Consider the following 26,546-nt stretch of genomic DNA (forward strand, 5'->3'; position numbering starts at 1 on the left):
TTTGGTGTGGGTCTTTTAGATACGCTTGCCCACGAACTGCATGGCAGGTCAACATATGTCTGGTCAAGCATGTGGTACCCAAGCGGGAGATATTTTGGCCACGCGAGATACGCTTGAGACATATGTTGCAAATAGCAGCGGTGCGATCTGATGCACTCGTCTCAAAAAAGGCCCACACCAAAGAACTTTTTGAATAACGCGCAGAGACTGCAGCGCCCTGCACATGTGGAGCTTTGGGGTGTGATGCAGTCAATGTGCTGCCCTTAGGCTGGCCCCTGGAGGGCATCCTGCCTCGTTGGTGATGTGCTGCCGCCTCCTCCTCCTCCTCCTCCTCCTCCTCCTCCTCCTCTCTCCTATCAGGCACCCACGTTGAGTCAGTGACCTCATCATCCCCTCCCTCCTCATCACTGGAGCAAACCTGGCAGTATGCTGCAGCAGGGGGAGCATGACTGCCAGATTGCTGTCCTTCTTGGGCACCCCCTCTGTCCGCGCTCATGTTACTGCCTTCATCGAGCTCAGTATCGTCATCAGAGCCTTCCAAACGCTGGGCATCCTCCTGGAGCATGTACCCAACACTGTGGTCAAACAGTTCGAGGGAATCCTCATGAGGACATGGTGGAGCTAGGGAAGGAGTCACTGATGACATTGAGCTGAGGGAAGAGGCCGCTGCTTTGCCAGACAAAGCACCCTGGGCATGGGTGAGAGAGGATGAGGAGGATGAGGACGGCTTGGTCATCCACTCGACCAAGTCTTCCGCATGTTGCGGCTCAACATGGCCAGCTGCCGAAAAAAAGGCCAAGCGTGTCCCATGGCCACGTGCTGATGAGGATGCACCGTCTCCACGACCAGCACTAGACACAGAGCCTGCTTGCCCTCTCTTATTGGCTTGTGACTGTCTGCCTCTCCTTCTTGGCCTTCCAGACATACTAATGGCCTGTAGCTGCACTAAGCTGGGATAGAACACCTGTAATTTTCTTCAAGTAGCTTTATATACTGTAACCAGACAAGCCTGCCTGTCAGTAGGAAGATAACAGGAACGGATCTAGCTGAACACTGTGAGCAGGACGCACTGTACTAAATGTAAATAGTCTAGCTGCCTGACCGTGGTACTAATAGGATCAAATAGAACACCTGTAATTTTCTTCAGGTAGCTTTATATACTGTAACCAGACAAGCCTGCCGGTCAGTAGGAATTTAACAGGAACGGATCTAGCTGAACACTGTGAGCAGGACGCACTGCACTAAATGTAAATAGCAGGAACGGATCTAGCTGAACACTGTGAGCAGGACGCACTGCACTAAATGTAAATAGTCTAGAAGATAACAGGAACGGATCTAGCTGAACACTGTGAGCAGGACGCACTGCACTAAATGTAAATAGTCTAGAAGATAACAGGAACGGATCTAGCTGAACACTGTGAGCAGGACGCACTGCACTAAATGTAAATAGCAGGAACGGATCTAGCTGAACACTGTGAGCAGGACGCACTGCACTAAATGTAAATAGTCTAGAAGATAACAGGAACGGATCTAGCTGAACACTGTGAGCAGGACGCACTGCACTAAATGTAAATAGCAGGAACGGCTCTAGCTGAACACTGTGCGCAGGACGCACTGCACTAAATGTAAATAGCAGGAACGGATCTAGCTGAACACTGTGAGCAGGACGCACTGCACTAAATGTAAATAGCAGGAACGGATCTAGCTGAACACTGTGAGCAGGACGCACTGCACTAAATGTAAATAGCAGGAACGGATCTAGCTGAACACTGTGAGCAGGACGCACTGCACTAAATGTAAATAGCAGGAACGGATCTAGCTGAACACTGTGAGCAGGACGCACTGCACTAAATGTAAATTGCAGGAACGGATCTAGCTGAACACTGTGAGCAGGACGCACTGCACTAAATGTAAATAGTCTAGAAGATAACAGGAACGGATCTAGCTGAACACTGTGAGCAGGACGCACTGCACTAAATGTAAATAGCAGGAACGGATCTAGCTGAACACTGTGAGCAGGACGCACTGCACTAAATGTAAATAGCAGGAACGGATCTAGCTGAACACTGTGAGCAGGACGCACTGCACTAAATGTAAATAGCAGGAACGGATCTAGCTGAACACTGTGAGCAGGACGCACTGCACTAAATGTAAATTGCAGGAACGGATCTAGCTGAACACTGTGAGCAGGACGCACTGCACTAAATGTAAATAGTCTAGAAGATAACAGGAACGGATCTAGCTGAACACTGTGAGCAGGACGCACTGCACTAAATGTAAATAGCAGGAACGGATCTAGCTGAACACTGTGAGCAGGACGCACTGCATTAAATGTAAATAGTCTAGATAGAAGATAACAGGAACGGATCTAGCTAAACTGAATACAGTGTATATATATATATGCAACACCTGGGATGCATATATATACACAATACACTGTAAGTGCAGCTAACTGACTGACTGTTCTGCCTAATCTATCTAACTCAAATCAAATGACACTCTCTCTCTCTCTCTCTATCTCTCAGCACACCGGAACACACACTACACAGGGCCGCCGTGCAGGCGGCCTTATATAGTGTGGGGTGTGTACTAAATCCCCTGAGCCATAATTGGCCAAAGCCACCCTGGCTTTGGCCAATTACAGCTCTCTCTACTGACGGCGCTGTGATTGGCCAAGCATGCGGGTCATAGTGCATGCTTGGCCAATCATCAGCCAGCAATGCACTGCGATGCCGCAGTGAATTATGGGCCGTGACGCGCCACACGAATTTAGCGCGAACGGCCCATAACGTTCGCAATTCGGCGAACGATCGAACAGCCGATGTTCGAGTCGAACATGGGTTCGACTCGAACACGAAGCTCATCCCTAGTCTTAAACTATAACATAACATTGCTATACTTAAAAAAATATATATATATATTTATATATATATTTAATTTAAAATGATAACAAAAAAAATTTTTTTTAAATAATAATAAATAAAAATAAAATTTAAAAAAATCTGCCGTGTAATTATTTATATTTTTGTTCCAAATGTTTTTATTGATTTCCACATTGTATTTCAATTATTTCTAGCCTGCAGCTATCATTCTGAACAATCTTGAAATTTTTAAACTTACTTTGTGACTTTGTGAAGATCCTCATATATTTACCTCCTTGATCCCTGTGACACGAAATCACTATGTCCTGTGTGTAGGCACTGCTGTGTCACACATTTCCGAGAGCCTGCCTTCTGAACTGCAGAGGTGCTGAGAGGGGGAGTTACAGGAGGTGGAGTCAGTACAGGAATCGCTGCTTGCAGGCAGCAAGGTACCATGGGATATGTAGTCCTTAGAAATGGAGGAGAAGCTGCAAAGCATGCTGGGAATCCAGGAAGTTGTGCAAAGAGATAGCCAGCAGACAGGCAGCACTCATGGACAGAGCTGACCAATCAGAATCTATCTGGTCTATACTGGCAGCGTTGGACAGAAAGGAGAGAAAACAGCTGGGATATCAAATCCTTGGACCAGTGGAGCAGCCTGTGGAAGCCTTGACCGCTCAGGATTGTGGGAGGTAAGTACAGTGGGGACCGGGGGGGGGGGTGAGGAGGGGTCTGGTGTTAGGTCAGCTTTACAGATTTTCTGTAAAGGTGAACTAACACTTAAAAGAGAAGTTTGGGATTTTTTGGTAAGAATCATACTTACCTAGGTGGATGCAGCATCGGTCTAGGGCTCTATACAGGGGGAGATCTGTACTGTGGGGAGGATCTGTACTGCAAAGAGAGATCTGTACTGGGGGAAGGGAATCGTTATTAGTGGAAGGGGGAGATCTGTACTGGGGTAAGAAAATCATTATTAGTGGAAGGGGGAGATCTGTACTGGGGGAAGGGAATCATTATTAGTGGAAGTGGGAGATCTGTACTGGGGGAAAGGAATCATTATTAGTGAAAGGGGGAGATCTGTACTGGGGAAAGGGAATCATTATTAGTGGAAGGGGGAGATCTGTACTGGGGTAAGGAAATCATTATTAGTGGAAGGGGGAGATCTGTAATGGGGGAAGGGAATCATTATTACTGGAAGTGGGAGATCTGTACTGGGGTAAGGAAATCATTATTAGTGGAAGTTGAAGATCTCTACTGGGGAAAGGGAATCATTATTAGTGGAAGGGGGAGATCTGTACTGGGGTAAGGAAATCATTATTAGTGGAAGGGGGAGATCTGTACTGGGGGAAGAGAATCATTATTAGTGGAAGTAGGAGATCTGTACTGGGAGAAGAGAATCATTATTAGTGGAAGTGGGAGATGTGTACTTGGGGAAAGGAATCATTATTAGTGGAAGGGGGAGATGTGTACTTGGGGAAGGGAATCATTATTAGTGGAAGGGGGAGATCTGTACTGGGGAAAGGGAATCATTATTAGTGGAAGGGTGAGATCTGTACTGGGGGAAAGGAATCATTATTAGTGGAAGGGGGAGATCTGTACTGGGGGAAATGAATCGTTGTTAGTGGAAGGGGGAGATCTGTACTGCGGGAAGGGAATCGTTATTAGTGGAAGGGGGAAATCTGTACTTGGGGAAGGGAATCATTATTAGTGGAAGGAGGAGATCTGTACTGGGGGAAGGGAATCTTTATTAGTGGAAGGGGGAGATCTGTACTGGGGGAAGGCAATCATTATTAGTGGAAGGGGGAGATCTGTACTGGGGGAAGGGAATCTTTATTAGTGGAAGGGGGAGATCTGTACTGGGGGAAGGCAATCATTTTTAGTGGAAGATGGAGATCTGTACTGGGGGAAAGGAATCATGGGGATATTTGACTTAGAGACAGTTGTTTTTTTATCTAGGTACTCCAGGTTGAGCGCCCCCTCTCTCAGGAAAACAATATCTATGGTCCCGAGTATGTAAAGAGCTGCATAAACTGTCAGTACTATATAAATACCTGTAATAAATAAAACTCATTGGTGCCTAGAGGTTACTGCTATTTGCACATCCTCATTACTTCTGGCATGGTTTAATCCCAAAAGCAGATTTTGCATTATATTTGTGTGGGTGTACACAATGGTTTCAATGCTTTCTTAGACTTCATAGATATAATGCAGTTTGATGTAAAAAATGTTTTATAATGAGTTTCTGAATCTGTAATGGTGGTTTTCAGCGTTCCTTATATCAAAGTTAAAAAGTAGCGGATAATTTAATGTGTTTCTGCTAGATCCTACACCACGCATTAATTGTATGTTCTAGAAACTGGAATCATTATCGGAGAGCTCAGCCTCAGAATAGAATGCTCATTTATTTTTAATCCAGATGAAATAACCACATCAGAACCACTAAAAAGATATATTCCATAATGAGGAATCTCAGAATGTTAAAGCAGGGTATCTCTTGCTCTGCATCTCAGTGGCCGCCAACAGATCAAATTTTTGTGCTCATGCAGCCACAGGTTTAATACTTGGTCGGCTTTCTTTTAAAGAGAAAGCATGATGGTATCTGGTCAATTTTTGTGTTTTATTCTCTGTTATTATATATGCAAATGCTTATGTGAGATTTGGCTTGCAAAGTATGCTTGGTTTTTTAAAGAGAAAGCCCAGCACTACCTGCACCCCTGTTAACTGTTATTGCAGATTGATAAGCCGAGAAGTCTTCCAAAGTCTACCAAAAGTTGGTATGTAAAAGTTCACAAAACAAATGTTTTATTCTTCATGACAATATCAAAGTTTTATTTTACAAAAAAACATGTAAATATTTTTGTGAGATTTGGCTCTAAAGAGAGAACAGGGTACCACATGTGCATTTCTCGTTGCTTCTGTCGACTAAAGATCAAGATGGTCCTCTCTCTCTCTGCAGCAGGAGACAGGGAGGGGGTTAAAAGTCTAGAAAATGTAACTTTTATTTTTCATCCCTGTGTCAAATTTTCAATTTAGAAATAAAAATGTAGATGCTTTTGTGAGATTCAGCTTGAAAAGCATACATGGCTTTCTAAAGAGAAAGACCAGCACCACCTTTGTACTTGTTGCCTCTGCAGACTGAAGATCAAGGTGGTCCTCTCTTTGCAAGCAGAAGAATTTTTGCAAAATTGATATTTTTTATTTTTTTTTACTATGTGAAACCTTTATTCTTAAAATAAACGTCTACATGCTTTTGTTAATCTTTAAGGAGAAAGCCCAGCACTATCTGTGCAATTCTTGCTGCTTCTTTTTCTTCTGTATGCAGACCCTGATTCCTGGTCATGCTTGGCTTATCTTCATATGCCATGCTGTGCATACCAGCTTTAACATGCATACTCTGCATATATGTGCCCATGCATTTCTTTGCTCAGGGTGCACTTTCAAAGAAAGCCCCCAATCTTTAGTTGAACCGGAAACAGCGAGACCGACTCCCAATCATGTGACCACTATGAGAGCCAACCACAGCGGTCACGAGATTAGGCAGGCCTTCCTACCCCCTGGACATAAGAGTCCAGTTAAAGGCACACTGAGGCTGAGGCTGGGAAGGAAGGGGTTAAGATAGGAAGGCTTCTTTCAGACAGGTGGCAATGCTTACTGCCCTCTAAAAAATGATCCACGGCCAGTAAAATAGTGGTGTACAGGAGGTCATGTTTTTTTTTCCAAGGGGGATTTAAAGAAATCATACTGTAACCACAGGCTGAACATTTAGCTCATGGTTGTGGTATGCTCCCATTGAACTCAAAGGGCGAGCTTGACAGGGGGTGGCGCCTGTCAAACTCTGCAGCCCGAGATAAAAATGCCACGGCCACAGCATGTGTACATCCCTGTCAGGCTGTAATGTTAGCATTTGGAGGTAGGGTGCTGGGGAGGGGGTGATAAAACTGCAGCTCAGCTGCCTGTGATAGAGCCCTAACTCTAGGTACACACTTCTGCGTGTGGCTGCGGGAATCGCAGTGATTCCCCCACCCGCAGTGAAAACGTACTGCTCTGCAGAAACTCGCGGGGCTGTAATTCATTCATTCATTGGCAGCCCCACGCATGTAAAATCGCACTGCTTGTGCGGGAACCGCAGGGAAATCGCATGGTCAAAAAGACCATGCGATTTCCCTGCGGCTGCGTTTTTTGAAAAGGTGCATGCACCTTTTTTTTTTTTTTTTTTTTAGGAAACGCAAGCACGGCAGGCCCATTGAAATAAATGGGCTGCCATGCTCGTGCAAACGCAGCTCACAAACACGCAGAGATGTGAATCTAGGGTAAGGTCTTGTCCACACCTATGCAGTTTCCATTTCTGCAGTTCTTTTTGCGGTGCGTTTTGTGTTTTTGCACGTGTTTTGCATTCTTTATGCTTTTTTTTTTGGCCATTTGTTGGGCAGATTAAAAAATGCAAGACATGTCAAAAACACATCAAAAATGCACTACGTGCTTTTCTGCAGCGTCTCCATTAAAGGCTATTGAACCAAAAACGCTTTGCGTTTAATAAAGTCCCTGTCCCTTTCCAAAAATGCAGTGGCTGAAAAAAAAAGCATAGATGTGAACATGTCCCATAGGAAACCATGTTAAATGAACTGTAGTGCTTTTCTGCAAAAAGCACTAAAAAACCCATAGGTGTGAATCAGACCTAAAGCCGGCCCATACATGGGTCAAATTGGGAACAAATTTTTTCTTTCGAAAATCTGAATTATGAATTTTCGTTCAAATTATTGGCTGTATCAACAGTCAATTTTCATGCCGCCTTTGAATTTGAGTGACCGGGCATGTTGGAAATTTTTTGGAAAAATTAACAATTTTTTCATCAATGATGGGAGAAATATAATCGAAAATAACTGCGCATAAGCTGTGATCGGGAAAGAAAAGATTCCCGGACACAAAATTTATTTTCTGTTGGAACGTGAGGTGAAATGAAAGGCTTTGTCAAATTTAAAAATCAATGGTGGTGCTATCGGATCACAAAACACACAAAATTTCTGATTTTGAATCGACAAATCGTTTGGAATTTAACCAGTGTATGGCTTGCATAAGTGCAGGACATTATACCCAGTACAGACAAAAAAAAAAGGGAAAAAAAAAAAAAACTTTAACAAGGTTTTAACTCATTCCTATCCTTTTCAAAACTGAAAAAAATAAGTTTTTTGCTTTTAGATTTAACTATGTGATTTGATCATGCAGATACATGCCTCTTGATTGCTGTGAAGTGTGATTTTCAGTGATAGATCATCTGTTACTTTAAGCCACCATGACTCAGTAACGTACGGGGGGGTTTATATAACCTCACATCAGTCAGATCTAAGGTGCGTATAATACATGGCTGCCTTTCTGCTTATTATAATTAAATAACTACTCCCTGGAACATGTACAGATGTTGTTTGATGGGCTGTAAATAATTGCTGGCCGGCCAGTTGCTGTGTGTACACATGAGCAGATTAAGTAAACCGTAGGGGATCGTTCATATCCTTATACTGCAATGATTACATCCTCTACACGGCACAACATTTATATTACTAAGACATCAAAGCAGTACTGCTTTTCTGAGATATTAAGAATAACTTGTTTTTATGCAGTTACTTTTTTTTTTTTTATTTCTTTTATTTTATTTTAATTTGAAACAGAACTCATATTAAAGAGGATCTGTGTCTTGTAGATGAGCTTAAGCATCATTAGGTTTGATAGAATTTATGTAACTTGGTGCATTCCTCAGTGCATGTTATGTGCCAACAGCTTAGAAACAGTTGGCCAAGTGGGCAGTCTACACTTCCTATTTTGGTTTATCCCTTCTACTCTTTTGCTCTGTTTCAGTCTCCCTAACAGAAGTAAATTTAAAACTAATGGGGACTTTTCAGGCCCTGGTTTGCAGTCTCCGCTCTAATTTTTCCCAAAGGTGTTCTACCGGGTTGAGGCCAGGACTCTCTGCAGGCCAGTCAAGTTCCTCCACCCCATGTCTTTTATGGACCTTGCTTTGTGCACTGGTCCAAATCATTATGGTGTGGGGTTGTATTTCAGGGGTTGGGCTTGGCCCCTCAGTTCCAGTGAAGGGAATTCTAAAGGCGTCAAGCATACCAAGACATTTTGGACAATTTCATGCTCCCAACTTTGTGGGAACAGTTTGGTGATGGCCCCTTCCTGTTCCAACATGACTGTGCACCAGTGCACAAAGCAAGGTCCATAAAGACATGGATGAGCGAGTTTAGGGTGGAGGAACTTAACTGGCCTGCCCCAACCTGATGGAACACCTTTGGGATGAATTAGAGACTGCGAGCCAGGTTTTTTTCGTCCAACATCAGTGCCTGACCTCACAAATGCGCTTCTGGAAGAATGGTCAAACATTCCCATAGACACACTCCTAAACCCTGTGGACAGTCTTCCAATAAGAGTTGAAGCTGTTATAGCTGCAAAGGGTGGGCCAACTCAGTATTGAACCCTTCAGACTAATACTGGGATGCCATTAAAGTTCATGTCCATGTAAAGGCAGGTGTCCCAATACTTTTGTTAATATAGTGTATCTCATAAAATATTACACCAGTTTAATTCATACAATGATAATCTTACAGCACAAAGAGACACATATTAAAAAAGTTTGGGGTACATAATCCTCAACACATTTCACCGGTTCGTGGATCAGCTTCATCAGGAGGAGATAAGCTGTATGATACAAATGTAGCATGAAAACATGGTGGTGCAGAGGGACATGTCTCACAGGGTTCAACCAGGGTGCCTTCAGGTTTCTTCAGGGGCGCCTTGGCAAAATGCCTAAAAATTGCCCATAAACTGTATACAAGCCGTTGGGAGGATGAAGCCTTTTAGTTACACAAAGCCACAGGTTTTCATTGTGCACCATTAAAACCTTCTAGCTGAAAGCGCCCTAACAAGATCATCCTTGATTGCCCCTCCCTGCCCCTCTCCGTCAGCACTGGGGTGACCCTGGGGTGAGCCCTGTGTAAGCTCTGACACCAGGATTTCTTTTTACTGCTCTCAACAGCCAAACAGAATAGCAGAGGAAGGAGGGAAAAGTTCTGCTGGGAGGTGGAAAAATAAATGACCTTGTTTCCTTGTCTTGAGTGGGGAAAGTCGAAAGTGTAATTTATTTTGTGACTTTAGAAATGCTTTGCTCCATCCCCTTCAATATGCCTTCAGATGCAGACACCTGTATCTGTAAAGCACTGAACAGTATTTTGCTAAGCAGTGACGTGTCAGTGTGGTACTGCCCACACATGGCCCTTGGCCCATAAAATTGACTGGTATGACCATGTGTCTAGAATAGAGTTGGCTGATATTACTCACAATCTCCACAAGAGATTTAAATTGTCTTCATTTCAACAAATTCTTTACAAATGTTAAGTGGCTTAAACCTACAACTAGAGAATGATAAATGTGGAGACATGATCCAAATGATGTCACCATTTGTGTTAGGCCTATGGAAGCATTCAGGGATAGGGAGATACCTTTTCCTAGGCCTTAGAGGAGTCGTTCTCAACCAGGGTTCCTCCAGAGTTTGCTAGGGGGTCCTTGAATTGTGGCTGATTGACCTCCCATTTGATGGTACCTGTATAGTTCTGGGGCCATAGTCATTTGGCAGAGCGTGCAGCATTATACTAATGATATTTGTTTGCTCTCTGCAATACATGCATTCTTCCCACTGGCCACCAATGCAATGAACACCCCCCCCCCCCCCCCCCACTGACCCTCATTGAATTGGTTTTAGCAGGGGTTCCCAGAGACCTGGAAATGATTTAAAGGGTTCCTCTGGAGTAAAAAGGTTGAGAAATGCTACCCTAAAGAGTGCTGCTGCCGTTTTGCTCCTGGGCACTGTTTTGTGTCATTTTTAAAACCAATTAATTGTGGTGATTCTTGAGTTCTCTCAAGTTATGTAATATTGGAGCTCTGAAGAAGGGGGTCTCTGAAAGGCGTTTGGATGTTTTGTATTGACCGACTAATCAAACACCAACATTAAAAGTGTTTGGACTCTCATTTTATTGGTCTGGCGTTCTCTCTGGGCTTTGTACACATGGTTTCCAAAGTTAGGGTTTCCCAGTGTAAGGGGCACCCTGTTTTGTGTTTTGAGAGCAGCCTCACTGTAGTCATTGTGCCTCATGGGAATTTGTTTGACCTCCTCAAACTATGATCCACCCATGATTCAAATCCAGCACTTGAGTTACATAATCCAAAACATTTTCAATCCCGTCCAATCATTATACCCCAAGGAAGCCTTGCCTGGTAATATTGGTGAGCAGCTTATGGACTTTGTGGCCAAAACTATCTAGATCAGGAGCCAGTTATCTAATGTCTATGGTCTCCTTAAAGCGACCCTACAGCAACATCCTATAATAACAACTCAAAACTCACACGTAATCTGTATTAGGTATATTTACAAAAAACCTTGTCTGTTGCAGCAATGTTAGACCTCGGCCAAAAATTGAGCAAGAAAATCTATTCTTCTGTAGATTACCTCTTGTACTTCCAGCAGAAACACACTGATGATGCAGGGGCTGGGTCATTGCAGGCAGCCTCGAAGTCTCCAAATCTGACACTCCAGGAAGTGTCAATTTTCTTACTACATTGTACAGCCTATATCTTGGCAAACAAGTCTCAAATTGCAGTAGCAATATAGGATGGTTGCCTGTTTTTTAGTTTTAGATCTAAGATGTGGTTATGGGGTCCAGGGCCCGGGACAAGGGGTGGGCAGGAGGGGCGGCTGCCCTGGGCGCAGTGGGGATTTTGGAGGGCTGTGCTAGAATGGGTGATTTGGAGGGAGGGATTTGTACCAAGAGAGTTGATTTTTGTTAGGAAGGGGGGATTTGTGCTAGAAGGGATGATCAAAGGGATTTGTGCTAGGAGGGGAAATTTGGAGGGGAGGATAAGTGGTGTGAGAGGGGATTTGAGGGGCAGAGAAATTGTGCTAGAAGGGGGGAGTTGGGGGAGGGAGAGAATTTTGAGCTGGCAGGGGGGATGTGTACTGGAACAAGGCGATTTGTTCTCCAGCCTTGGGCAGGATTCATATGAACCATAGTTATTATAAACAGGACTGTATGAATTGGCTATTAAAATCCAGCTCTTGCCTGAATACTGGATCAGATTAAAAAAATAAATAAATACAAGGTAGACCAACATGTTGATATCTTTTCATTTGTATTCTGTAATATATATACTGTGTAACAATTTATTTTTTTTCTCATTTCAGTTAATGCCGCCCCGTTCGATAAAGGAAGCAGACAGGAAGAAATGGTATGTAATCAGACTTCTTCAGGTTTATGTCCTGCTGATATTGTGATGTTACACTTTGGGGGGGGGCAACGTCTAAAGATTAGAGAGGAAAGATCCGATAACATGGCTGATATATGAGATATAAAGAGAGATGTTGTGGGAAGTAAAGGTTCCTGTGCTGTTACCATTAAATCATTGTTTATCTTATTCATTTATAATTTTATATGATTCCAATAATTCCAATGTGTTTTAATGTATATTCAGTTCGGCTCAAGAGCAATTTTTTTTTTTATTAGTCGAATACATGTATAAATCCCCCAGAACATTATATATTTTTTCTGAAAGCAGAGGCCCTGTAGAATAAAAAAAGGTGATAGTTGCAGATTTTTATGTCACATGATATTTGCGCAACTGTTTATTAAATGCAAATGTTCAGGAAAAAATATAATAAAATAAATTTTAGTGCAAAAACACACCATATAATACCCATTTTTGAGTAAAAAAAAAAAAAGATGAGGCTGCATCGAGTAAATAGATACCAAACATGAGCAACATAAAAAAGTTTGTAGGTGGTGGGCCTTTTGACGGTTGTTCCCATGGGTACATTAGAGTATATCCATAGCTCCCAACTGTCCCTGATTTCGAGGGACTGTCCCTGGTTTGGAGCAATGTCTCTCATTCCGCCTCATTTGTCCCTCATTTTGGTCCGATCTATATAAACGTATATAAAATGCACTTTTTATCTATCAAAAAGGGTTTTCCAGCGTTAAACCTTTCATCTGATTTCTAAATTGCTGCATTTGTAAATTCCAAAAGCCAATATAAAGGAATAATAGTGGTAAAAAAAAGCACTTGTGGGTTTAACCAATCATGTTTTTTTGTATAAATCTCCTTTAAGGGGGCGTGGCAAGGGGTGTGTCCTGTGCCTGCATACTTTTGCTGATAGGTGTCCCTCATTCCCATCTCAAAAAGTTGGGAGGTATGGTATATCACAAAAATACATATCAGTATTAAAAAAAGGTGGTGTCTGGGTCTCCTGAGCACCCACTAATCCGGCCGCACAGTCAATGCAGAGTTTTAAGATACTTTGAGTCAGACACGGATAATGAAGCCTTGAAGAAGCGGTCTGCACCGCAAAACATGTTGGCAGTTTCCATATGACATGTGTTTACATTATGTCTGATATATGTAAATGTTTTTATCTTTGTGGGCTTTTTTTGTTGCCCTTGTGTTCTGATATGATATATTATATGTACAAATAATAAAAAAAACTTTTCTAATACTGATATGTATTTTTGTGATGTACTCTAATGTACCCATGGGAACAACCGTCTAAAGGCCCACCACCTACAAATGTTTTTATGTTCCTCTACTATATATTGGGCTGGTGCTCCCTATGGTTTGAGCCATTTGGCTCAAGGGGGCCTCATTTTTTATCTTAATCATTCTATATAGATACCAAACATTTCATGCCTTAAAATTGCATGTGCCTGCGATATCGCCAAAAACTATGGTGCCCAAAAATCACCATAGGTGACGCTTTAAAAGCCTTTACAGCTCATCAGTTTAGAGTTAAAGCGGAACTTCAGTAATTTTTTCATCTTTCCATCTATTAAATATTCTGCCCTTGTTGTTTTTTTAACTTTGGATAGTAAAACATTTTTTTTTCTGCCAGTAAATACCTTATACAGCCCACCACTTCCTGTTTCTTGTCTGGTGAAAAGCCTAGGCTTATGACATCATGCACAGCTCATGAGAGTTTGCCAGGAAGGAAGGAAGGGGGGAGTCATAAGAGGGCCAATGACAGCTGCACAACTGGAGGTGTGCCTCTGTGCCTCTGTGTAAATCCAGGAAGTGAACAGGCAGCAGCTTCAGCTGCCCACAGTTAAAATGGCTGCAGCCAGACTCAGTGGAGGGAGATTTCTGCAGCATATTTGGCAAGTACAGAATCACAGTATATATAAAATAATATGCAAAGTGGTTGGAGGGAAGCTTCAGAATTCCAAAGATGTTTTTATTACAAATTATGTGAGCAGACTGCAGTTCCTCTTTAACTTGGAGCTCTTGTGCTAGAATCATTGTTCTCACTCTGACGTTCACGGCAATATGTCACACATGTGGTGTGACCTTGGTTTACATATGCGTGCACGCCCTCGGCTTACGTTTGCGTTTGCACAGATGGGCGGGGCAAAGGAGGTTTCGTCAATTTTTATATAATTTTTTTTTTCTTTTTACTTTTTTCTTAATTTTTTTTTTATTTGTTTTTACTTGATTGCTATCACAAGGGGTTAATAAACCCCAATGTGATAGCATTGGGCATAACTGAGTGACTGTCCCTGATTTGGAGCAATGTCCCTCTGTCCCTCATTCCTCCTCATTTGTTCCTCATTTTGGTCTGATCTATATAGATGTATATAAAATGCACTTTTTATCTATCAAAAAGTGTATTCCAGAGCTAAACCTTTCATCGGATTTCTAAATTGCTGCATTTGTAAATTCCAAAAGCCAATATAAAGGAATAGTAGTGGTAAAAAAAAAGCACTTGTGGGTTTAACGAATCTTGTTTTTTTGTATAATTCTCCTTTAAGGGGGCGTGGCAAGGGGTGTGTCCTATGCTTTTGCTGATAGGTGTCCCTCATTCCCATCTCAAAAAGTTGGGAGGTATGCAGGTGACAGGTACTCTTTACGGAGACATTAGGGGTCTAATAGACCCCAATGTCTCCCCTGCTCTTCACACCATCTAACCAAACACAGATCAGCTTGGTTAGATGTGTCTCCTGGCTGTACTGGCAAGGAAATGGTGGATCTGAAACCGGAAGTGATATCACTTCCGGGGTCATTGTTTGCATGTGAGGTCGAGGCATGGATTTTTCTCGGTCTCGCATCGATCTTCCTCCCCTAGCCAGTAGTTGTGTTCCCAGGCTCCAGTAAACGCGGAAGAGCGCAGGAACCACGGGAGGATTCTGACTTGAGGTTGTTCCACCTCAGTTACCCAAACTACTGAAGTCAGGGACAGCCATAGAACTAGAATTCCCAGGAGCCCCCCATATTTTTCATACTACAGGTTTCCTTTAGAAAACTTTCAGGGACAATTCACACCAAAATGTGTTGTAAGAAAGGTGCGTTCCATACGCGTTTCCTTGCTCAAAACGCACCGCCTTGGCGATCTTCCAATGTAATGTTAAAGTGGTTGTAAACACTTACAGACCACTTTTCCCTACAGGTAAGCCTATAATAAGGTTTACCTGTAGGTACTGGAAATATCTCCTAAACCTGCACGGTTTAGGAGATATTTACCATATACGCTTGCGCTGTTATCGTGCGCATGCGCACTGAAGAAATGGCCCCCCATGCCGTTTCTACAGGGCTCATGCCGTGACCGCCGGCTCCCATGCGCGGGAGCGACGTCACGTGCCAGTCACAGAGCCCACGGCTCCGGAAGGAAAAGGGGTGAAGATGGACGCAGGTAAGTGGCACATAATGGGCTAGTATGCGATGCGATGCATGCTAGCCCACTATACTTTTACTTTGCAGGGAACAAAAGAGGAAGTAAAACCCATCAGGGTTTACTTCCTCTTTAATAGCACCTCAAACACAGATTACAAACACGGAGCGCTCGCGGGCACCAAATAACATGGTACAGTGAGTTTTTTAAAAATAGCGGATGCACTACTTTCTCTGCATTCCGGTGTGTTTTTAGCCCAGTCAAATGAATGGGCTGTAAAATTGCACCCCACGGGCAGGATCACCTCCTGAACACCTGACAGCAGACGCTTAGCCTCGCTCTGAAAAGTGGAACACCTGGAGATATTATTTATAACCAACATACATTTTTCATAGGTATATGAGACCTGTGACTGAGGGTTCCCACTGCACATGCTGCTGTGCATTTTGCCAATTTTCCAATGCAGGCATAGTGGGTGTAGAACAGAAAATTAATTCTTTCAGTAGTAGTAGGAGTAGTAATATGTTATGTCAAGGTGCAATTGAAAAAATTTTCAGATTCTGCATTTTTGTTAAACTGAGATTTGTTTCACTTTTAAAGTGTGGCCTTGATAAACATCCCACTCTGCAGATGCCCCAGCATTTACACAATCCCCCGTAATGTGTCTAATATGTGCATTTCCTTTGATCGTCATCTCCATCTGGTGGGCCATATTATCCTAATTGCGATATGTCTGGAAAATACTGCATTGTGGCCGCTAGATGGCGCTGAAGATCAAAGGATATACACATATTAGACACATTACAGGGATTGTTCGTGACAGCCGTCTATAAATAGACCCCCAAAGTGTCTGAAATGCATGGCAACACAACACAACACAGAATGCAAAAACGCACACCTTTTTAAATGCATTTGGTGAGTTATCAGACTGTAATTAGACAACCTGCTGCCCTAGGCACACCCAAATGATGTGAGGCTTCTGTAGAGCTCTGCTTCTGATGTCATGTTATTATATTAGTTCAAAACTGTTGGATTGTGTTGTTGGAGGCCACATGTGGTCTCTTATATATGCAAAGTCACTTTAAAGACCCCCTACAAGATAAAGAAGACCTGGTTTCTAATTATTTAAACTGTAAAGATCTTTCTGACTCCTGTTAGCTTCCCTTGCACCCCCTTCCCCTTATATGAGTGGTGGCGGCCGGTGGAATTTTTTTTTTTCGGGGGGGCGTGAAGTATGCCACCGAAGAGCCCCAACCCCCCCCCCCCAGTCGGACACCATCGCGGTTTCCCATGCTCAGCGGCGGCCTCCCGTTCCCCAGCTCTCCGCGGCTGCTTCCTCTCTCCTTCTTGGCGGCCAATCGGGGGTCCTCTCTTTTCGGCCAGTCAGAAAAGTCTCACACCTGCTTCTGATTGGGCGGATTGAGGATCAGTGTTACAACGGCGAATATTCATTCGCTGATGTAACACTTGTGTGGGCTCATGGCGCAATGCTCTGCGCTCCAGGGGGCCACCCTATTTTGAACCCTTTTAGAGTCTATGGCTCTAATCAGGTGCTCCCAAAAAACACCCCCAGCTGTTGTAATTCAGGCGCCTGGCATCCTGAAGGGGGCTGGACGCCTGAATAGGTGGTTGGCTGCGGCAGCCATGGTTAGATTCATGCTATGCATGAATCTATGCATTATTCATATAGGGGGTGGTGTGATAGAGGGGGTGGTGCCCAGGTACCTCTAATGGACGGGCCGCCACTGCCTTATATACTTATATACTGCATGCCTCTTGCCGAATGTAGCTACTCTGCATTGTTCTTGCCGAAATTAGCTACTCTGCATGCCTCTTGCCGAATGTAGCTACTCTGCATTGTTCTTGCCAAATGTAGCTACTCTGCATGCCTCTTGCTGAATTTAGCTACTCTGCATTGTTCTTGCCGAATGTAGCTACTCTGAATTGTTCTTGCCAAATGTAGCTACTCTGCATGCCTCTTGCTGAATTTAGCTACTCTGCATTGTTCTTGCCGAATGTAGCTACTCTGCATTGTTCTTGCCAAATGTAGCTACTCTGCATGCCTCTTGCTGAATTTAGCTACTCTGCATTGTTCTTGCCAATGTAGCTACTCTGCATGCGTCTTGCCAAATCTAGCTACTCTGCATTGTTCTTGCCAAATTTAGCTACTCTGCATGCCTCTTGCTGAATTTAGCTACTCTGCATTGTTCTTGCCGAATTTAGCTACTCTGCATGCCTCTTTCCGAATGTAGCTACTCTGCATTGTTCTTGCCAAATGTAGCTACTCTGCATTATTCTTGCCAAATGTTGCTACTCTGCATGCCTCTTGCCGAATGTAGCTGCTCTGCATTGTTATTGCTGAATTTAGCTACTCTGAAAATGTAAAAACAACTGATTACAGGGGTCTCAAACTGGCGGCCTTCCAGCTGTTGGGAAACTACAAGTCCCATCATGCTTCTGTCTGTAGGTGTCATACTTGTAACTGTCAGCCTTGCAATGCCTCATGGGACTTGTAGTTTCACACCGGCTGGAGGGCCGCCTGTTCATTCACAAACTGAAGCATAGTAAACAGTTTACTATACTTCGGTTATGAATGGACAGTGTGTGTGTGTTCACTGTGTTCATTTAGAAAAGGAACTATTTACTGGCTCTTCATCCCCGGGGCCTAGCACGGGTAGTAGGGGGATTCAGCAATGCACATAGTGATTAGGGTGTGCCCAGGCACACCTGGCACACCCCCTGCGCACGCCTATGGCTGACCTGGATGATGCATGGCCATGAGCCATCTTATAAACAGTCCTTTTTTTGTGTAACTTGAGTCCAAAGGTTGTCTCATAACCCCTCACATAGTTTATATGCTGCTAATACATTTTCCAAATGGCAGCTATGGCCAAAAAGTAAGAAAACAAAAAAAGTTAGAAATCTGTACAGAGCCAGTAATGGGCAGTTATATTTGCACACCTTTCAGTATCGTATTTATACCAGAGTACACTTGCACCTACTGATCATTCGTATAGCAGAATCTGATTCATTTATTCAAGCAAAGAGCCATGTGTAAAGTGCAGGGACCCCCCCCCCCATCTCCCATAGCACTTCATCAGAATAATTGTTCAAGTTTCAGTAAAGTGAAGTGTGATTGGTAGCCAGAGGTATCCACACTTTGCACACCACCATTATCTCCCTATTTTAGAAATTTTTTTAATTTTTTTCCACACATTTGAATTTTTCAAAGTCTCAGAGATTCCCCTTGAGTTTCAGAAGTCTTTTGTTTCAAATCAATGTAGGAAAATGTATCACTGGAAAGGAAAATAAAATCTTTGAGAAAATAAGACTGCTTTCACACTGAACGCCCCGGCCGTTAGCACTAAAGCGCCTTAGCGGCGCCTTTGCATTGTTTAAGCGGTGCTTTTGCGTCGCTTTTCGGCCGCCAGCGGGGTGCTTTTAACCCCAAAAAAAGGGTTAAAACTCCCGTTTTGCGGTGCTTTCAAATCGCTTTTCAGACGCTTTGAAAGCGCTGCCCATTCATTCATTCCAATCAGCAGGGCATTTTGGGAGCGCTAAATACAGCGCTCCTAACCCTCCCCAAAGAAGCTGTTTGCAGGACTTTTCGGAACGTCCCGCAAGCGCATCACCCGGGTGTGAAAAGTCACACTGGAATGAATGGGACGCAGTTTTCAGGTGCTTACCAGATGCCATTTCCAGCGCCAAAGCGCCTGAAAATCGCCCCAGTGTAAAAGGGGTCTAACTGATAATTGTACAAGACAGCATGGCTGCTGCACGTGCTGTGCACTGTTTTTCTTTACACATCTGATGCTGTAGATAATTAAAATGTTGATGACAAATGGACCAATTACTGTCATATAATTGTATTCTCTCTTCCAGAGGTTAAGAAGTCACTGGGGCTGGATGAGTCACCGGAGAGAGAGAATAAAAGAGAGAGAGAAATAGAGAAGGAGAGAGAGAATATGAGAGAGAGAAATAGAGAAGGAGAGAGAGAATATGAGAGAGAGAAATAGAGAAGGAGAGAGAGAGAATAAAAGAGAGAGAGAAATAGAGAAGGAGAGAGAGAGAGAAACAGAGAGAGAGATTAAAAGAGGGAGGTGAAAAGAGCAGGACTTTTTTCAACGGGAACGCAGGGGAACGCTGCTGCCTGCATGCCTCTTGCCGAATGTAGCTACTCTGCATTGTTCTCGCCAAATGTAGCTACTCTGCATTGTTCTTGCCGAATGTAGCTACTCTAGTCTACTGAAGAAGGGAACTGTTGCAGGGTAAGGGAAGCCGCTGCCTTTACCCTACTGGTCTAGACACTGGCCCACAACGACTGCTCTATGATAAACACAGCTCTGATGGTGAGAACTCAGAGATATTAATTTCCTCCTGTGTTAGTAGATATTTCCCTATCTGCCAAGTCAGAGCAATTTCCTAGTCAGACTTATTGTGAGATATTATTATTTGGACAGCTCGGTAATACATATGATTGGTAGCTATCCTCGGAAGGGAATATTTTGGCTCCTGAGTACACTCTGACAACACATTGCCTGCTATTACCTGCATCATCTCCTCAATTAGGTCCTCAGGCTGTCAGATGAATGAGTGTTCTGTGTAGCTTAGTAAATGAGGTCCAATACATGTCAGAGTGAAATATTGTCAATTCTCTTTTCCCTTGTGGAACCTTAAATAGACTTCTAATGCAACCGTTTATTGCTTGTTTGCTTTGGTTTGTGCTATGACTGCATCTTACAGAAACAAAACCTGTGGGAGGTCATGAAATAAATGCCAGATTTACAGGGGTCTCAAACTGGCGGCCCTCTAGCTGTTGCAAAACTACAAGTCCCATGAGGCATTGCAAGGCTGACGGTTACAAGTATGACTCCCACAGGCAGAGGCATGATGGGACTTGTAGTTTCCCAACATCTGGAAGGCCACCAGTTTGAGACCCCTAGACCAATGATCAGTTGATTTTAAATTTTCTGCTGACCCTGTCACTGAAAATTCAACTCAACTTTACATGTGTACCTATGCAGTTCAGGTATAAGTACCTATGCAATTTAGGTACAGCAAAACAAAAAGTATGCAAAACCTTTTTGTGTTTTTCTTTAGAAAGCAGTGACAGCTTGAGTAGAAAAACCAGTCCCCTGTTACCATGCTGCAGAGGAGGGCCCTTGCCCCCTTTGTGGAAGCACTGGTCTCCCTACCAAAGTTCACCATGGAACCATGAGCTTTTCTACTCATTCCGTTGGTGCTTTCTAAACAAAACAAGTTGTAAGGCCCCTTTCACTCCAGCGGATCGATCAGGTCCGCCTGTCCGTTTTTTAAGGTGGACGTGATCGGACCCCAAGGGGGACTATGATTTTGGGGGGGCCTGTGATGTGAGGGGGGGGGTTATGTTAGTATGAATGGTTGTGATGTAAAGGGGGGGGCTGTGATGTAAAAGACCTGAGTCATAGAACAAAAATGGGATCAGGCTGAGGGGACAAATGGAAACAACTAGCTGTACACGTTGCAGAAATACGCTGACCTCAGAGGTCACTGCACAGCGAATAAATGGGAAGTGCTCTGTGCTGAGCGGCTTCCTGTTCATTCACAAACTGAAGCATAGTAAACACAGTTTACTATACTTCAGTTATGAATGGACAGTGTGTGTGTGTTCACTGTGTTCATTTAGAAAAAGAACTATTTACTGGCCCCTTCCCCTGCTCTCCATCCCGAAACATCCCCAACAGCAGCCGGGGGGGGGGGTTGGGGGAAGAAGAGGGAAGCCTGCAGCACCGTAGGGTGGGGTGGGGCCTACAAGAGGGGGTAAGCCCGGTTAGTAGGGGGATTCAACAATGCACATAGTGATTAGGGACACCTGGCACACCCCCTTCGCACGCCTATGGCTGACCTGGATGAGGCATGGCCATGAACCATCTTATGAACAGTCCTTTTTTTTGTGTAACTTGAGTCCAAAGGTTGTCTCATAAACTCTCACATAGTTTATATGCTGCTAATAAATTTTCCAGATGGCAGCTATGGTCAAAAAGTTAGAAAACAAAAAAAGTTAGAAATCTGTACAGAGCCAGTAATGGGCAGTTATATTTGCACAGCTTTCAGCATCATATTTATAGCAGAGTACACTTGTACCTACGGATCATTCAGATATATAGCAGAATCTTATTTATTTATTCAAGCAAAGAGCCATGTGTAAAGTGCAGGGACCCCCCCATATCCCATCTCCCATAGCACTTCATCAGAATAATTGTTCAAGTTTCAGTAAAGTGAAGTGTGATTGGTAGCCAGAGGTATCCACACTTTGCACACCACCATTATCTCCCCATTTTAGATAAATTTTTTCCACACATTTGAATTTTTCAAAGTCTCAGAGATTCCCGTTGAGTTTCAGAAGTCTTTTGTTTCAAATCAATGTAGGAAAATGTATCACTGGAAAGGAAAATAAAATCTTTGAGAAAATAAGACTGCTTTCACACTGAAAGCGCCGGCCGTTAGCACTAAAGCGCCTTAGCGGCGCCTTTGCATTGTTTAAGCGGTGCTTTTGCGTCGCTTTTCGGCCACCAGCGGGGCGCTTTTAACCCCAAAAAAAGGGTTAAAACTCCCGTTTTGCGGCGCTTTCAAATCGCTTTTCAGACGCTTTGAAAGCGCTGCCCATTCATTCATTCCAATGGGCAGGGCGTTTAGGGAGCGCTTAATACAGCGCAACCAACCCGCCCCAAAGATGCTGTTTGCAGGACTTTTCGGAACATCCCGCAAGCGCAACTCCCGGGTGTGAAAAGTCACACTAGAATGAATGGGACGCGGTTTTCAGGTGCTTAGCAGATGCCATTTCCAGCGCCAAAGCGCCTGAAAATCGCCCCAGTGTAAAAGGGGTCTAACTGATAATTGTACAAGACAGCATGGTTGCTGCATGTGACGTGCTGTGCACTGTTTTTCTTTACACATCTGATGCTGGAGATAATTAAAATGTTGATGACAAACGGACCAATTACTGTCATATAATTGTATTCTCTCTTCCAGAGGTTAAGAAGTCACTGGGGCTGGATGAGTCACCGGAGAGAGAGAATAAAAGAGAGAGAGAAATAGAGAAGGAGAGAGAGAATATGAGAGAGAGATTAAAAGAGGGAGGTGAAAAGAGCAGGACATTTTTTCAGCGGGAACGCAGTTCCGGTGTCTTGTCGAAAACTGTCCCCCATCGGATGGCGTCCGCCCTGTACTGCGCAGGCGCAGTACAGAGGACAAACGAGAGCAGAAAGTCTCCGAAGTTCAACAGCTGATCGTCAGCTGTACACAGCGCCTGCACTTTTATTCTTACCCTGTGTCCAGGTTCATTCCCTATCCAAGTGGACATAGAGTAAGAATAAATAGATGCCGAGCGCAGCGAGGCCGTGCCCGAAGCGTGGCGAGCGAAGTGTGGCGAGCGAAGCGAGCCCGCGAGGGGCCCTCTTACACAGCCATCACTAATAAGTGCCCAAGCGCCGTGTACAGCTGATGGTCAGCTGATCAACTTCGGAGACTTTCGGCATCTCCTTCTCCTCCGTACTGCGCAGGCGCTGCGCCCGCGCAGTACGGGGCGGACACTATCTGATAGGAGGACAGTTCTCGTCAGAACACCGGCACTGAATGTAATAATGGCAAGGGGTGTTGGGGTGTGCTGGAGGGTCTATTAATGCTGGCTGCTGGGGGAACTATTGTTGCTAGTGGGGATCTATTGTTGCCTGCCGGGGGGTACATTGTTGTTGGGGGGGAGGGGAGGCCTTATGTTGTTGGGGGGTCAGTTGTTGCTGAGACTCATCTACTGATAAGTGAAGGATCTATTCTTGCTGGTGGTGGTGGGGGGGGGTCTATTGTTGCTGGAGTGGATCTATTGTTGCTTGGGGGTATTTTGTTGCTGGCTGCTGGGGAATCTGTTGTTGCTGGTGGGGATCTATTGTTGCAGGGGGTCTATTGTTGCCTGTGGGGGGGAATATTGTTATGGGGGGAGGCCTTTTATCGTTGGGGAGTCAGTTATTGCTGGGACTAACCTACTGTTAAGTGAAGGATCTATTCTTGCTGGTGGGAGGAGGGGGTATATTTTTGCTGGAGTGGATCTATTGTTGAATGGGGGTATTTTGTTGTGGGGGGTCTATTGTAGCTGGGGGGATCTATTGTACCTAGCTGCAGGGGATCTATTATACTGATTTTCTTGTTATCGTTAACAAATTCCATACAAATTATTTAGTACCAAAAAAAGATACTTGGGTCTGTATTCTCTAAAAGGAGCGGTACAAGGAGGTAGGTAGGGGGTGGAGACAAGGGGTAATTTCCGAATGGGGGAGTACCCGCACCTATTCTCTGTGAAAAAAAGCCCTGGAAAAGAGGGAGAGGAGAAGGGGAAGAGAAAAGGAGGGGTACATAGAGAGAGAAGGACAGAGAGAGAGAGAGGTGGGGAGAAAGAAAGAGCAGAGAACAGAGAGAAAGCCAGAGAAAGGAAGGAAGGAAGGAAGGAAGGAAGGAAGGAAGGAAGGAAGGAAGGAAGGAAGGAAGGAAGGAAGGAAGGAAGGAAGGAAGGAAGGAAGGGAGGGGAAGGGAAGGGAAGGGAAGGGAAGGGAAGGGAGGGAGAGGGAGGGAGGAATGGAAAGGAAGGGAGGGAAAGGGAGGGAGAGGAAGGGAGAGGGAGGGAGAGGGAGGGAGAGGGAGGGAGGAATGGCAAGAAAGGGAGGGAGAGGGGGGAGGAATGGAAAGGAAGGGAGGGAGAGGGAGGGAGGAATGGAAAGGAAGGGAGGGAGAGGGAGGGAGGAATGGAAAGGAAGGGAGGGAGAGGGAGGGAGGAATGGAAAGGAAGGGAGGGAAAGGGAGGGAGAGGAAGGGAGAGGGAGGGAGAGGGAGGGAGAGGGAGGGAGGAATGGCAAGAAAGGGAGGGAGAGGGGGGAGGAATGGAAAGGAAGGGAGGGAGAGGGAGGGAGGAATGGAAAGGAAGGGAGGGAGAGGGGGGAGAAGGAGGGAGGAATGGCAAGAAAGGGAGGGTGAGGGAGGGAGGGAGGAATGGAAAGGAAGGGAGGGAGAGGGAGGGAGGAATGGAAAGGGAGGGAGGGAGAGGCAGGGAGGAATGGAAAGGAAGGAAGGAAGGGAGAGGAAGGGAGGGAGGAAGGAAGGGAGGAAGGAAGGAAATAAGGAAGGAAGGAAAATCCAGGTCACAGGAGAGCAGAATTAGGTGCAATCCTGTGACCCACGAGAGATGTATGGTCAGAAAAACTCTGGCCATACTTCTCTTTTAATTCACATAAACCTATCTAGTCCCATGGAAGCTCAGACTCCTAAAAGAAAAAGGTATTTTCTTATATTCATTGATGAATACTCAAGGTTATACTTTGCTGTTACACAACAATGATTGCATTTAATCTGAAAGAATACCTGCCCGTGTAAGCAACAAGTTTTGGCAAAATGCCTAAAATACACTGCAAAGATAATGGCACGAGTAGACAAGTGATAAAACACAAGCTATTCTGAGGAAGAATGGAATTATATGCCATACTACTGTACCATAGAATCCAGAACAAAATGGTGTTGCAGAGAGAAGGAACCACACTTTATATGAAAGTGTCAAAAACAAGTTTCCTGGTGTGGAGATGCCAACATACTGGGAGAGGCAGTTGTGATCGCCTGCTATCTCCAAAACCGCTTATGTGGAAAAGCAACAGAGACTCCATATGAGATATGGACAGGAAAGGACCCTGACCTGAAACTTATTACAATCTTTGAAAGCAAAGCATATATTCATGTTTCTAAATAAAAACGTACAAAATGGGAACCTTGTGCTAAGGAAGCTACACTATATTGTCAAAAGTATTGTGACACCTGTCTTTACACGCACAATGTAAATGTAAATGTGGCATACCAGTCTTAGCCCATAGAGTTCAAAATTGAGTTGGCCACACTTTGCAGCTATAACAGCTTCAACTTTTCTGGGAAGGCTGTCCACAAGGTTTAGGAGTGTGTATATGGGAATGTTTGACCATTCTTCCAGAAGCACATTTGAGAGGTCAGGCACTGATGTTGGACAAGAAGGCCGGTTTATGAATATTTATTTGACTTCAGCCAGTCCATGGGAGGTAGACCCAGAAGGTGTAGCCGGGAAGAAGGTAAATGTTTCGGAGGGTCTGTTCAGAGCTCTACCTCTCCTTGGGCCTCTACCCCTTGGAGGCAGCCTGTGTTACTGAAGAGCTGTTGTTATCAGGCCTCAGCAAGTGCTTGACTCAGGGCCTTGGAGGAACTTGGACTTAAAGAGAGCTTGCTGGAGGATGCTGTCTCTAAAATCTCGGCTGGAAGAAGGGACCCTTTCTCTGGAGTAGGACCTTGCCTAGAGCTGCAGAAGTTGCCGGACTGTGGCTGCTCTTACAGAGTCTCAGCTAAGCTGGCTGCCCCCTCCACCTCCAGCAATTCCTAAGGCTGCTATTGAGGAACTTTTCTTGAGAATTTGTATTCCTGTACCTGTTTGTGTTTTGGGATATCCTGCACCCTCATCCCCCTACCTGTCTTTGCTCAAGTACTGCAATAAATGGACACCCCTAGACTGAGCCTGAGGTTTGTCTGTGTGCTCTGGAGCTGGTGCCGGGGCTGGTAGCCTCTGGACAGGCCAGGTAGACCGGGGTTATTTTCAGCGGCCCCTTCGGGAGTTAACGCTACACCAAGAAGACTCCTGGGATGTATGACATAATTTTAACCTAGGCCAGAAACCAGGAAGCAAATGAAAAAATTTTTAAAAATTGTAAAAAAAATCAAAACAAGTAACTATAATATACCTTCCTATCTATTTACTAATGATAGCAGCATAAACATTTTAAATAGTTAAATGTTTAAATTAGAAGGCTGGCAGGCTCCCATTTGCCTGTTGTAAGATAAAATAAGGGCAGAAGAGAAACTATATCAGAACTTCTGCTGTGAACTTTGAGGATGAATTACTCCACAGTGTCTGCAGCTTCAGAGGTCAGTGAGGGCATTGTTTTTTACTGCTCGTT

At 44.3% G+C, this 26,546-nt stretch overlaps 1 protein-coding gene across 1 annotated transcript in view; it reads left to right on the forward strand.

Annotated features, from left to right (window-relative positions):
* The window catches only part of CHGB (chromogranin B), a 103,507-nt gene that overhangs the window by 25,937 nt on the left and 51,024 nt on the right, over positions 1 to 26,546 (forward strand). The window contains exon 2 of the mRNA XM_073628614.1: positions 12,091 to 12,134. Within this exon, the coding sequence (XP_073484715.1) occupies positions 12,091 to 12,134 (44 nt within the window). The remainder of the gene's footprint in view (positions 1 to 12,090; positions 12,135 to 26,546) is intronic.

The sequence above is a fragment of the Aquarana catesbeiana genome, linkage group LG04 (assembly GCF_042186555.1).
Source record: "Aquarana catesbeiana isolate 2022-GZ linkage group LG04, ASM4218655v1, whole genome shotgun sequence".
NCBI lineage: Eukaryota > Metazoa > Chordata > Amphibia > Anura > Ranidae > Aquarana > Aquarana catesbeiana.